The sequence below is a fragment of the Pieris napi genome, chromosome Z, assembly GCF_905475465.1.
Source record: "Pieris napi chromosome Z, ilPieNapi1.2, whole genome shotgun sequence".
NCBI classification, from domain to species: Eukaryota; Metazoa; Arthropoda; class Insecta; order Lepidoptera; family Pieridae; genus Pieris; species Pieris napi.
Genome location: NC_062259.1, coordinates 516,608 through 531,784, shown reverse-complemented (window position 1 = coordinate 531,784; position 15,177 = coordinate 516,608). Strand labels below are relative to the sequence as shown.

General features: G+C 34.3%; 1 protein-coding gene across 1 annotated transcript; it reads left to right on the top strand.

Moving 5' to 3' along the window:
- The first annotated feature begins 431 nt into the window (after window positions 1–431).
- Window positions 432–13,661, top strand: LOC125062825. Its single transcript, XM_047669000.1, has 5 exons — window positions 432–546; window positions 5,562–5,614; window positions 6,462–6,586; window positions 7,572–7,667; window positions 8,228–13,661. The coding sequence occupies exons 2-5, from the start codon at window positions 5,575–5,577 to the stop codon at window positions 13,508–13,510; spliced, it is 5,544 nt and encodes a 1,847-aa protein (XP_047524956.1). The 5' UTR covers window positions 432–546; window positions 5,562–5,574; the 3' UTR covers window positions 13,511–13,661.
- Window positions 13,662–15,177: the final 1,516 nt, after the last annotated feature.

The following is a 15,177-nucleotide window of genomic DNA, read 5'->3' as shown; positions in this document are numbered from 1 at the left end:
CTATTATGTTGACAAATGATAATGAAACAGATTCACAAATCTATGGCCCAGAGGTAAAAGGTTGTAGCGTGATTATTACCGAATAATGTTTCTGAGTTTATTCATTACTAGGCGCCGCAAATTCGTTTCGCCTTAATATGATTATTTACTTAGCCTACCTTTTAAGTACATACCAACATATTGAACACTTTGAACATATTGAACACCGAATAAAAACTAGTTTTTAGGTTTTTCACTACAATTTTTCCAACTTATTCTCCTCACAAGAGCCTTCTTTAGATTTCAAGGAATAAATAAAAATACTAAATTTCATCCAACCGAAGAGTTTTAACGCTTAGCTACATTTGCGATTAATTTTTATCAACCTCTTTGCTGTTATTAAATTTTGATACTTCTATATTATTATCGTATCTATTGATAACTGTCAATGTCAAAAGTCTACAATCATGTAACTATATATAAATCTTTGGGTGTGTTATTATGTATAATAAAAATGCGAAACGCCAGGTGTTGGGACCTAACCGAACAATGCAGCTTCTAGTATAGGTCTGTAAAATATAAACTTGTATTGTGTGTATTCAACTTAATGTCTCGATTTAGAAAAAAGTATAATTTATTGTTCACAAAACATACACTCTGCTTACAGTATTAAACCAATACGAAAATGTCTCAGTATATAAAAAAGGGTGCGTGTACTTATGTACGCGCGTAAGATGTTATACTTCTTTGGCATTATTAAAAATAGTTTTTGATTGCATGCAAATAATTAATAACAATTAAATAATCAAAGACTGGAAAAGGAGTCACTAGAGTCAATAAAGTTTAGTTTACATTTGAAAAATTAAATAAATAAATATTTATTATTATTCTCTTACATTAAGTGTAACATAAATTCTATTATTATTCGAATGTTGTTTTTAAATTATGTCCCATGCTGTAGCATCTTCCGTGAGCAACTTCATTCTGTTAATTTTGTGTCACGGTGCGCGCGCATCGTAAAATTTCACTCTCATAAATTTTTCATAACGCGTCTAAAGAAGTATAACTTCAATAAATACATAAGATACCCAATATCGCTACTTTGTACTCTGAGTAGAGTGCATATAGAAAATACGGAGGCGCGGAGGACATGGAAAGGCTTGAATAAAATGCCTGTGCTTTGGTACGCAAGGGTGGAGGGGCTCATTTCCCGTAGCGCCGGAGCTGTCCAAAAAAAACAATTATTATCTAGTTCGTTAAGGTTAGATTAGTACATTAATATTTTTTTTAAATAACTGTCGCGTGAAAGTAGTTGGGGGTTATTATTCTAAAACTTTAAAGTTCAAAAATTAGGAAATAATCGATAAATATATAAAAATTGATTATTTTTATTCATCGATTTTTCATGCTAAAAAAAACAAGAATCTCTACTAACCAATAGAAAATGTGCGGTTTGTTTAAGAATTTGAATTAATTACACAGAAGTTTAAATCATCTTTTTCATTACTTAGTCCTTCCTCCCTTCCCCCCTCCACGCCCAAAAACCTCAAAAATCGATGGTCCATATTGGAAAGTTTAACCACCGCTGTTCATAAACGGAAAAGAATTACAGAAATAAGGAAAACAAAAATAATAGACGCTTTAGAATATTCTCAAAAACAAATAGGGAATTGGGCGGGTCATATTTCGCGCATGGGCAAGGACACCAAGGGTAGTACCTGGCAAGGAGCAACAAATAAAAGATTAAGAGGTAGAGTAAAAAGAAAAGCTGGTGAAAACTGGATCACCAAAGCAAAAGAGAAACAGACAGAACGCGAAGGGGTTCATAATGATTTATAAAAATGAATTTTATTTTGAATATTTTTAATTTATTTATCATTTTAAATTTATATACATTAAAATTATTAATTATGATTGGAATTTAAATTTAAGAATTATAAATACCTAGTAATTTTGTATTTTTTTAATGCATGCACATAATATTCTTATGTAATAATTAATCATGTGATATACTTAATATATTATTCACTATGGAAATAAAGAGGCTATAATAATAATAAACGAGGCACCGCTGTTCATAACTGTATCCACCTCTGACCAGAGATGTCGCCACATGTAATGTGAAACGCGCTTGCAAAATATGCGAGCTACAAGATATAAGAAAACTATTATTTTCAGGTTTTAAGTACAGGTATTTAATTTTAAAATTGGAATAGAAGCCTAATTTTTGGAAATGACTGATTTATCAGTCATAATAATTACTATCACTTTATAAAACCGTTTAATTGGTGGCAAATTAAACGGAAAATATTTATTTTATTGACCTTTAACATTGAATAAAAGAATTTCCATAGACTGGAATGGTGGGGAACTTTTAAATATTATTTATAATTATGTTTTGAACAATTTTCCTGATTTTCAGCTTGTTGGGACTTAATGTACCTTCGAATGTCTAAATTGGCCGGAGTAAAGGTGTCTAAAATCTAAAACTTTAGATTTCCGAGAGGGGGAGGGAAAAAGGAAGATAATTGTCATTTAAATAATAAAAGTGTAAAATTAATACAAATAATAAATTAAAATTTATATCTTCGATAATAAAAACACGTAGCATTTTAATTTACAATTCGTCATATTTTGATATTTCAATAAATTATTTTTCATAAAATACAAAATACTAATATTTCATAAATTCTCTTAACGAAATTTAATTTAAAAAAATATAATTCTATAACGTTATTCGCCCTTCTCACTCTTTCTCAATCGGTCTGAATCGCTCGCTCCCTTTTCTTCGAATGCACCTAAAGAAGTTTCACTTCAAAAGAAACCAGTGGCAAGAGTTATGTTCGGGTCTTCTAAGTATTAGAAGGGGCAGATGTGATGCGCTTCACGACGTTTAGCCATCGTTGCCTATTAGAGGTTATCCCGCTGCACTCATTAAGTGAACCTCCTACTAGACTTGATCTCGTCAGTCCAACGCGTAGGTGACTTCCGCACCGTGCCTACCACCATCCCTTGGATGATAAGGCTTTCTATGGACTTATCACCACGCCGAGATACGTGTCCGAAGAATAAGTTGGTTCGTCCCACAACTTAGCGATATTTAAGGCAGTTTTTGCCGCGCACCACCATTATGTAGAACCAACTGCCAACTGAAGTATTTCCGAACCAATTGGACTTAGGGTCCTTCAAGAAAAGAGCGTTTGTTATGGACACAATGGCCTGTAATTGTCTCTATCATTGTTTTGAGATTAGTTCTGTTGCGGTTCAGAAGTCGCTTTGTCATTAGCTGGTTAACCGCGCTTCGCGAGTATCGTTGATGTTGGAGTTCAGCTGATCTCTGGCGAACAAAACCAGGTTCAGGTTAGGGCATTGTCTGTGCTTGAAAAGGAAACGCATTTTCGAGGATTCCTAAAAAAAATTAATTCGTTTATGTACTATTATTTTTAAGAGATTTGCTTACTTTTGCTGACAAGAGGAAGGGTCTATCCACTGTAGGGTAACCCTGCTTGTTATTGCCTCCAGTGCTTCATGACACTCTAGTATCAGTTTGATGTTTGTCTTTTTATTTATAGCGCCATCAGCAGTCAGCACATATGTTTAACTGTTACATCTCCCCATTGCATCCCATATTGCTGACATACCCTAAGCTCTATCCTCGTCATCAGTTCTTCCCATGAATAAACAACCTCTCATTTCCCATCCAGTTAGTCGATTTCCTAACTCTCATCCGAACAGTCGCGCTCGTATTTTATACTATTTCATGTTTTATACTACTTCCTTAGTATTTTAAGTTAATATACTAGTAATTGAAATCATTAAATCTTTTTTAAAAAAGATTCTATTATTGTTCCGTGTAACAGAAGGAACGAACTTAATACAAAAGTTACTACATAATTCCTAACCGCTGCACGGCTCTGGCTGCTTCGGTTAGAGCGACACATTCACATTGAGAAATTGAGCTGTGTGTGCCTAGGGATAGGTGTATGTTGATTTTGAGCCACCTGTATATATGCGTAGCACATTCAGGATCGACTGAACACGTTTCTCTTCTCTCATTCACTTATCTCTTATATTATTTTATATAAAATGTTTTACAACCAAAATAAAAGTTATTAGAACCAGTCCCAGGCGTAGTAGTTACTTCCACAATCTTGTGAGACAATATTAATTAGCAAAATGTTATAGCTAATTATTATTATTATTTATTTATTTGTTCAGATAAAATAATCCATCAATATGTTAGTATAAACTTACTGACTAGTGTTAGTATATTATTATTAAAAAGCTAAACATAACAACCCATGAAACATTCTATGCATACACTCGTCGATCTGAACCGACAAGTGTACGCACATAATGCTTTATGATAGGCGAAGACAGGTTATCTGCCACAGTCTTCAAGATGCTGTTCCGACAGCCTCGTACCCGGCTCAACAGAGATCTTGTTTTAATTCTAATAATAGCCCAGAAGTCATTTGTACGGGCTTGGGCGAACATCTCCGAAGCACTGCAGAAACGAGGCAGTCCCGAGAGCATCCTAAACGCATTATTGAACACGCATGGCAGTTAGCAACCTGACAGTACAGTCGACCCATAGACTACTCGTGTAAAAGTTTTGACAAAACGCCTTGAAAAGGGTGATTTTCACTTGTTTACTACAACGAGCAAATCTACGAGCCAACATATTACCTCTGGCCGCCACTGCCCTGCGTTCCCGTTCTATATCGATATTATCTTTTAGATTTTCAGATAGCATATGCCCAAGATATTTAAATTCCTTCACTCTCTCGATGCCAAGACTATTTAGAGTAATATTATGAAACATCCCCGAGCATATACCTTCTCCCCCAAAGACCATGTATTTACATTTATTTACATTGTAAATGAGGCCATGCTTACCAGCGTATACCTCACACACAGGCAGCATTTCTGTAATCGCCCCTGCTGTCGGAGCCAGCAGCACCATATCATCAGCATAGCTAAGGTTGTTGATGCTTACTATGCAATGTTTATAAATTTTGTTTTTCAATCCTTAACATTTTTTATTGCCATCTGTCCAACTAATAAATTATAATATGGACAGTGTTCCATTATAGAAAAAGGGAAATATATTTCTAGATCACGTCTTAGTTTACAGAATCTCTAATAGATGGCGCTGATATAAACAGCTATTCAACGATGATACCCAGTTCCAGTAGTGAATAAAAATCGGTTCAATGTATTTAAAACATTTACCCAATCATTTCGATAGCCTGTAATTGTTATGGCGCTTCTGAACGGGCCATGTTTTGCTGCAATTGATGGCTGCAACACTGTGGCCCGGCAACATTGCAAACAATAGCAGCCACACTATGCAATATTGCAGTAATGTCCCAGCCATATAGCCAAACATGTTTTGTATAGCCACATTTGGCCGATGTTGCCCCGATGGGTTGCCGGACGATCACTAGGCTAGACCCGTGAGAACCGACTTGCCAGCTTGACAATGTTATCTGTTTCGCGTTCGGTTGGTTGAGAGCCTCGTACGACCTCTGAGCTGAACACTACAGCTGGAAATTAATGGTATAATATTTTGTTCACAGACCTTTGTACAGTATGGAACGAAATTCATTGTCGACGCCCACTGTTTTTAATGGTATGCTTTTTTATTATTGACAGGGGCAAACGGGCTGGAGGGTCACTTGGTGTTAAGTGACCCCGCCACCCATGGCATCTGGTTTTTGACGATCCGATAATTTGCTAGATCGGAACGCGGCGTTTTAACGGTCCGAAGAGATCGACAGTGATGCCAACTTGGGTGTTTCGCCCCAAATTTAGGGGAAACAAGATGACAAACAACAAGATCCAAGGGTATTTTCAGGGGGTACATTTATTTAGGGGGATTTTGATTCTATACAATTTATATTAAGCTTCGAAAGCAATCAACAAACTAAACCAAATATACAAGCCTGGCTACAGCTTAAATATCGAAAAAACAATAATTTAATCCAAACGAATAATGGCTAAATAATGTATGAAAAGAAAATGACGAAAAGGTAAAAAACCTGCCTTATAAAAAATAAGAATCAACAGAGGATGTATCCAATAACTCTTGTTTCTTCTTTGTTTTCAAATGTATAACAATATAGTTAAAAGTTGTTGGCAATTAAAGGCAGCACTCATTGTAAATCGTAAAGCCGAGGAATTTTAATATAGTACTGCCTTGCGATTCTGTAACTCACTTTTGAACTCACACAGCGGTTTTCGCATTGGCGGTCGCTCTGAAATCAGTCGTGAAGCACTCATTTTATGATTTGGCATTCTGAAAAGGTGAGAGCTTGTAGTTTATTGTTTATCAGCGAAAACCGCCGTGTGAGTTCGAAAAGTGAGTTACAGAATCGCAGGGCTGCGTTACGTCCGTTGCGACGGGGTGACTTATTTTTACTGATTTCAGTAAAAAATGTCACATGCCGCTTCTTTTAGCGTTAAGTTTGTCTTTTCAGGGTCGGCAAGTCTGCCTAAACTTATTAAACAAAATGATATGAAAAACAAGGATTTTGGCAACGATATTGATGTTATGTACTTGGAGAGGCTAAAGGCTATACATGAGAAGATAAAATCTTGCATTGTAAGTATTTATTATAATCTAATAAACGCGGCAACGTCGCAAAGCCCTCAGCGGACGCTACAGCGCATGTGTGATTACTGCGCAGTACATTCAGTAATCCCCTGTAAACCCGGACCGCGTTATAGAAAATCCTAAAGTATTCTCGTAAAACCGTTTTTTGAACAATTAAAAAGTAGGACAACCTATTTAATAACTTTAGTTTAAATTATTTACACAATTGAAACAGGTCCGCACACAAAACTTATTATGGACTTGACAAATTCACTACACAAATATCGAGATATCTCCGCGTTATAGGGGAGGAATACAGCGTTGTATGGGGGACGGGTAAATAATAATAAAAAAGGTTACCTTTAATGATGGCATATCTTTTATTGCGATACTTATTCATTGTAAGCACCAGCTCTGGTTTCACCTACCAGGCCCAACTTAAATCTTTAATTAGCACGTCTTGAACCCTTCGGCCCAATCAGGCAAGACTACTCCAAGACAATTTAATTAGATGTATAATTTAACAATAAAATCATTCTTACTATACAAATTATTTAAAATTAAACTAAACAAACTCAAACACGACAATTAAACTTATTAATCAATAATTATACAGACATTGTCTTATTGTCTTTCAGACAGACAGATATTAATTTATCCCTAATGGGAAAGCCATTATTATATCTAGCTATTATATCATAAATTAATATCTAGCTATCTAGCAAAGACTTTAGTCAGTCCATACAGCCATGAGCCAGGTCTTGTTCTTATGAACTATTATCACAAATTAACCGCATTTTCATATGCCAGCTGTCAATTTCAACTTCCACAGATTATGATTAAATAAAGTTTTCTATACGTACCTATTTAGTAATTTTATAAAAAGGTTTTATTGTTGTAAATTAAAATACTGTACTGGAAACCAAAAAAATTTTTCAATGTGAAAATGCACCATCGCTTTTGGATCAGCGCCATCTTGTAATCAATGTTACAGTCCTGCAGCCAACACGAGTGTCCCTTTATAAAGGAAAGAATGAACCAGCATTTTACTAAGCATCATATGTCCGCCGATGAACGATTTCAGTTACAAGTAAGTTATAATAATGCAGTAAATAAAAGTAGTTTTGGTGTCCAAGGCTACATTTTGCTCACTAGTTTTCTTAGTCTAATTGTTAACAAGCATAGCCTAGCATTTCATATTTTGTTACACGTGAGTGGTAAACTTCAAAAGGACAGTGACATATTATCGTATTCAATTAAAAACTTAAAGTCAACACGTTTTAATTATCGACTACGTTTGTGATTTGTTGTAAGGAGACTCGAGAGGGGTGACCTTTGGCCCGTTCGGGGCGTATGCCCCCTTCGGGTGGTGCTTTTGTTTCGCACCCTGCTGATACAGGGCGGTATGGGGGTGGGCCTATAGCCCTAGGTGGGGGCCGCAGCGCGCGAGGAGACGTAGGCTCTACTCGCTGCGTGCAGCAGATACGATGGCCCCTTGTAAGGAGAATGTTATTTGTTTTGTATAAATGTAAGGAAGTGAGAATAAATAATTAAATAATACCGCGTTTTATATGCAACAACTGCCATCTAGTGGTGAAAACTATCAAATTCTTCAAAAAATAAAATTGTAAAGTATTTCTTGTGTTTTAGGATGGACCGGCGAAGGTATACAGGAACCCGGCAAGAAATGACATCGCTTCCAAGAATGAATATAGCAAATTACTTCGGAGTACTGTCATCGAATGGTCGAAAGAAATACCCGTATACCCGAATCAAATATTCGAATTTAAAAAACAAAATTTACTAAATCTACTAGTAGAACACATAAATGATTTGTTTAAAAATATAAATGACGAAGACTATCAATTTAAACTCGAAAATATAGTTAACAGTTTTCTTAACGCATTGCCAAGGTTAGGAAAAGATAAATTACTAAATGACAGACTTAAAGAAAATATTTTAGATCGCGTTTACAACCTCAACAATGATCATAGTAATGAGAAAAAGGACAAGGCTGTTGAAACCACTGATGAATTAGCTGAAAACAAAATAAGTGAAGAACAACTTGAAGACAATTCTGTAAAAGAAATTAAAATTGAAAAGCCCGAAGTAAAAGAAGTTGCAACTTGTACTTTAATAAATGATTTACTAAATAAACAAAATAATGCAACGAATACAGTAATTGAATATTATAATGAGGTCATTGGTCCTGAAATATTTTTAAATAATAAAACTAAAAACGTAATGAATGTACAAGTATCAACAAGCTTTAATGCATGTGAAAATTTGTCTAACGATAAGAAGACATTGTTCAGTCAAAAAGTCAAGGAATGGATGAGATTTTTAATGGATAACAAGAACTACAATTTCATTAATAATAATGTAGATAAAACATTCGTTGTTAACATTCTGTGGGATGATTTGAATGAATATTTAGTTGGTAAAACTAGGAAAGATAAAATGGGATTAAAAAAGAAGATATCAATGGTACTCTGTCAGATGCCCTTAAGTACAGCTATATTAGAGCCACGCCATAAATATGAGATAGCAAATGATCTGTTTAATAGACTGGTTTGTATGGATGCAGACTTTACACAAACGTTTTCATATGTTGATAAAAGGAAAATTCAAAATGTTGTTGATGAATCTCTCAAAGCTTTAGATTTAAATGTAGATAATAACACTTTTAATGAAATAATAAGTATTTTATTGGAAAACCTTTACGAGAAAACTAATAATAAACTTATTAAAGAAGAACTGTTCTCAGCTATAAATACACTAACAAAATTAAGGTTAGGAGACATTTTTGACTTGGTTAACACTATAGTGGAGAATGTAAAGGGTATTCAAGAAAACTTAGATTACAATGAACATGGAACAATGACTGCTAACAGTTTTGGGTCAACCGCTTTTTCAGAAACTCTTACTATTTTTGCGTCTGAACAAGAGATGAGTAATCCTACAAATCAAGGCAAATCTATCGTTAACTTTAATGAAGTTCCGAAACTTAGTTCCTATGAAATAACTTACGTCAATAAAATAGTTGAGGCTATTAACATGTGGCTGGATACCTTACCCAAGGAGTTTAAATCTGACGAAAAGAGAGAAGAAAATATTAAATATTTAGCTACAGAAATTTATGACGAAATTAGACTTGATGATGTAGGCGATGAAAGTGAGAGAGATAAGTTCAAGGCGTTTATAATTCGTAAATGGTTAAACAGATTTGATTTCTTTGAAAGACCACATGAAGCAAAATCGTACATTGAAGATTTAGTTAATGATATAAATGATATACCGAAAGTATATCTGAATGAACCGAAAAAGGGTAAGATAGTTATATGTTGTGGCTCAAAAATCGAACCCGAAAGAGCTATGAAAAATCTTATATTAAAGTACATTGAATACAATGATGAAGAAGACAGCTCTGATACCAGAGGTATTTTCGCGACCTTACTTAAGTCGGAACTCCCAAATTTATGTATTCCCTCGAGAAAAGAAGTTTATGATAGTTTAGAAAGGAATTTGCAGACGCCAACATTTAAGAAATTGGATAAAGAATTGTTCTATATTATACTTATAACAGACAGCATCCAAGATGTTCCCTTAAGCGACTCTTTTACAAATAAAAGGCGCAATGAACTTGTAACTGAACTTGCTAAAAATATTTATCTGGTAGATGAAAGTCAAATAGAAGATACTATAGAAAATTTAGTTAACAACTTTGTAAGTGAACTGCCGATTTCTATTTTGCCAGATTACAAAGATAATTATGATGTTATTGTAGAGGATATACTATATAAAATTAAGAATACTACACAGGCACGTTCTTGCTGTAACTTTGCAGAATCAGAACAAGTAAATTCTGCGATCAACGCTACAAATTTGGGTGATTATATAGAATCATTTATACGTGACAATTATGAAACATTAACAGAAAATGAACTCGTTTTAGAAGTGTGTTCATTCCGATTATTAGAAGAAGTGAATAATTTGATAGTTGAAGATCCAGCCGCATTTGATACTACAGAAGTTTATAAAAGACTAGGAAATGATTCCTTAATTCCTGATCAAGAACGCCGCTTTAGCGCTGAATTAAAATATGCTAGAGAAGTGTCTGACTGGTTACATAATCTGCCGTTATTACCTGTAATAGATGAGGAAGATTCCGCGACTAGAAACAGAAAAATAATTGAATTAATACATACATTGCAAGAGTACAGTAATTTACTAAAACACGAGCCTAATAATGCAACTGCAAAAACAAATTTCTCAAACTATTTGGAGAGATGGTTGATAAATTTCTCTTTAGACTCTCGAAAGGATATTAAAATGCCCTTGGTGATTCAACAATTACTGAATAGAGTTGAAAGAACAAATAAGAATGAGAGAGAGATGCTAAAGCAAGCAAATATAGTTTGTAAGGCACCCGTACCATGTTGTAGTCACGGTAAAAGTAAAGAAAAGAAACCAGATCCGGCAAGAGTTATTGTTGAATCGATTGAAAAGTGGTGCAGAGATTTACCAATTGACGGCGAAGTGGAAGATGTTAATATCATCAAAGATACTATAACCACAAAGCTATATCAGAAACTAGGAGATATAAATAATAGTTCTATGCATAATGATGAATCGTATAGAGATGCTTTAGGACATGAAATAGATAGCTTGATAGATACTTTACCGCCAAACGAGAATCTATTAAACAAAAAGAGCTTGTTGAAAAATAAATTATTACAAATTATTATGGATAACAAGAAACTATTGAATCAAAAGCTATCAGGCAGTCAATACAAACAACGGCTTGAAAATAAAATAGCGATGTCTCTCTCCAATCCAGTGACGAAGACACAATCCGAAGATCCTGAATTTGAGATATATAAAGATCTTTTGGCAACAATGTTTATTCTTGACAACTTTGATTATAGCAATAACAATAAATTAAAATATGAAAAACAAATTCGTGAACAAATCGATAAATACCACCAGAGTGCCTTAAAACGAAACCCAATGTCCATGGCCAAAGAACAAATGTTTGTTGAATTATACAGCGCCTTGTTTCAAGTTCCAGTCCCCAGTGATGACTCCGTATCTGAAGAAGTAGAAGAAATAAAGACTCGATGTGAAATAGAAATATGGTTCGATAAAATGCCGTTAACACAAGCCAAGAATGCGACAGAAGCACTCCAACGACATAAGATAATTTCTATGTTAGCGAAAAGATTGCATCAAATAGAGAATAGTGAAGCAAGCCCAGACGAGAAAATGCAAAAGGAAATATTAAAGTGGCTGCGAAAGTTACCATTGCTCCCTGGAAAGGAGGCTTACATCGACCAATATGCCAGCGAATTGAGAGGAAAATTAAAATCGACATTTGCCATTAGGAAGTGTGTCTCTCAAGTAAACATTACGAAGCTTATCGAGAAAGTTAACTCTCGAACATTTATTCCTCATCATGAAGGTCAAACTCAAACTCCATTGCCTAATTGTTGTCAAGTACGTCCACCAGATACAAAGAAAGCAGCCGATAAAATTATTGACATTGTTGAAGATTGGTGCAGAGATTTATCCATTCCCGCCAGAACTCAGACAGAAATAGATAATGCAAAAGCGTTTAAAGATAATATTGTAATCAAAATTATTATGAAAATTAGCCAACTTAACATGAATCCAGAATTATTTAATGACCATCATAATTATAACAACGCACTTGATGAAGAACTAGACAGTATATTAGCAACACTTCCATCGTGCTGTGATATTGTTGAAAACAAAGAGAGTAAAAAGAAAGAATTGATAGACGCAATTAATGCCATAAAACCATTAATTGTTGAAGAGAATTCACGCTATAAATATAAACATGATCTCAAAAATGTTGTGAATAATGTTTTGGAGACTTCAAATAGCCAAGACTCAAAATCGGAAATAGTGAATGATATAGTTGATAATTTTATGCTTTTTCACTATTATAAGGATGATATAGATGGAAAACAAACATACAAGATAATGATCACTGAGGATGTCAAGAAATGTATGGCTGGAAACAATGAGTCTGTGTTCGAGAGTAATAAACTTATTTGTGAATTATCAAAAGTTCCCGATCCAGGAGATAAAATTATCGCAGACGAAGTTGAAGAAATACGCATGAAGTCCGAAGTAAAGAAGTTTTTAAATGAACTACCCATTCGTGAAGAAAATGAAGAGTTTAAGTCTCAAATTAAAGCACCGCTAGCCAGGCGATTAAGTGACTTGGAAAAATCTGGCCACACCAACGAAATAGAACAAAAAATGAAGGAGGAAATCAAAAAATTCCTTAAGAAAATAGACGAAAGTGTTGACGCATTTCAAATAGATCTATTTATTGAGAAGCTTAGAAACAATGAAGCAGAACGTAAATCACATTCAAATGCTGTATTCACAACGCCACCAGTGTACACAAATGAGAATAAAACAAATGACAATCGATCTTTAATATCAACAACACGCGCTGATGAAAACAGAAACAAAACACTACCCCAGTCTAGTAATACCGTAGACAGGTACTCAAGTTTAGATCAAGATGAAGAAACACAAAGCTATATGTCGGAATTTGAAGCGGGGATTCGGGTTGAGTCTACGCCTAATGAAAATGTGAACTGTGAAGTATTCGGTAGAAGTACATACTCAAGACGACCAAAAGGATCGCAGAATGTAAATCAAGTGAAAAAAAATTATCGTAATCCTAAAAAAGAAGCACTCAAACCAATAGAAGAAAACAATAGATACCAAATTTCTAGTGACAGAATACCTGATTGCAATTATGAACGGCAAATGATTGAAATAAAACCGTGTAAAAGAGTGCAGAAGTCTGAGTCGTGTCTTAAAAAGCTTGAGTTGATTTGCGAATGTAATAAACAAAATTTAGAATGTGGTTGCCGACATAGAAAAAAATAATTTTATTTTCAAGATCTATTTGAAAAAACTTAAATACATATATTACTAACCATCTCTAGTGTTTCACTTTGAGAGTATCTATTTGTAATTTCACAATATTTTCTCTAATCTGTGTAATATTAATCAAAATCTAGACTAAGAACTAGTAGAGACAGCTATCGATGATATTTTTGTCTTTTATTTCTAACGCCAGCCTAATATAACTAAAAAATATTTAAAAATATGTTAATTATATAAATATTGAAAAAATTATTCCATGTTTTTTGCTTAAAAATAAATCAAATATACTGAATTTGCAACACTGCGCCGAGCGATATGCAGTCCAATAGGCCTAAAGGTCTAGCCAGATCTATACCAGGCCATAAACTCAAAAAAAAATGCAGTCCAATGGCGCGAATAGCTTCGTTTTGTCAACAAAGTGCTTCTCTTCCACAATGATTTAAATATTTAGCGCGGTCGCTGAATGCGTATTTTTTGGCATGGCCTACAAATTTTGTGAAAAATAGTAATGGTTTTAATTTATATCTGTTTATTAGCAATACAAAGCTTTTTGATAAATAATATAATAGGTATACACATTTTAAGAATGTAACAAAATATGCCAAAAATTATTAAAATGGATATTTCATGATAAGGTCAAATGTCGAAGTCAAAGTGACAGATTAAACAAAAGTATTTGAAGTTATAAAACAATAAAATTTAATGGCGTTGCAATAAGAACCTAATAAAAATTTCTTGCGAGACATGAGATAATATTAATGAAATGTACAAAGTCCGCAACGAAGGACGCTAGGCGAAACCAAATAAACTTCTCTTAGCGTGAGGGCCAAGAAATTACGATTTTTTTTGTATAAATCTTTGATTTTAAGTTTTAACTAATTACATTAGGTGCCCTACGTATCCAAAAAATTAGTATTCACATGTATGGCATCTCACTCACTTGGCGACCGACTGGCGACGACGCTAATTTGGAAGCGTAGCCAGAGTAGACCGCTTCGCAGGCGGCGACTGGCGACGCTGGCTACCTGGCGAAGTCGCCAGTTGTTTGCACGTGTTTGTATGTTCCGTCACTCACTCAGCCGTCAACCAGTTGCCGAATTAACACATATTAGCACTTTTTTACTTTTTCATAGTTTTTTACTTAGTTATCCTGAAAGAAATTGTTAGTAAGGCTCCTGCTCTCCTAATTATCAATATTTTACGTAAAAAATGAATTTAAAATGATTAAATAAAATAATACTAATAATTTTACTGATAATTTTACTACAATTTATTTTAGATTTCGATTTTTGAGTCGAGACAGAACTGAATGCATTGGCGACGCGTTTTGGAGACTCAGTCTGGCGATGCAGAGACGCCAAACGTAGCCATAGTAACGTCGTTGGCCACGTCGCCATGGCGTCCCGGTGAGGGAGGGCACTAACACGCGCCCATCTCGTCTTATCTCGTTTTGTCCTAAATTCAGTAAAATGTAGAGGGTAACATTTTCGTTTGAACACATAACACACACAAACTTTTAGTTAATATTGATAAATTAAACGACAAACATACATAGAAACAATATATTAAACGGAAACATTCTGTTTATCAAATACACATTTAAGCGTCGTTGTTGTAATTACATAAACCGCTAGTTTTTTTTTTTTAATTTTACTACGGCTTTTGTA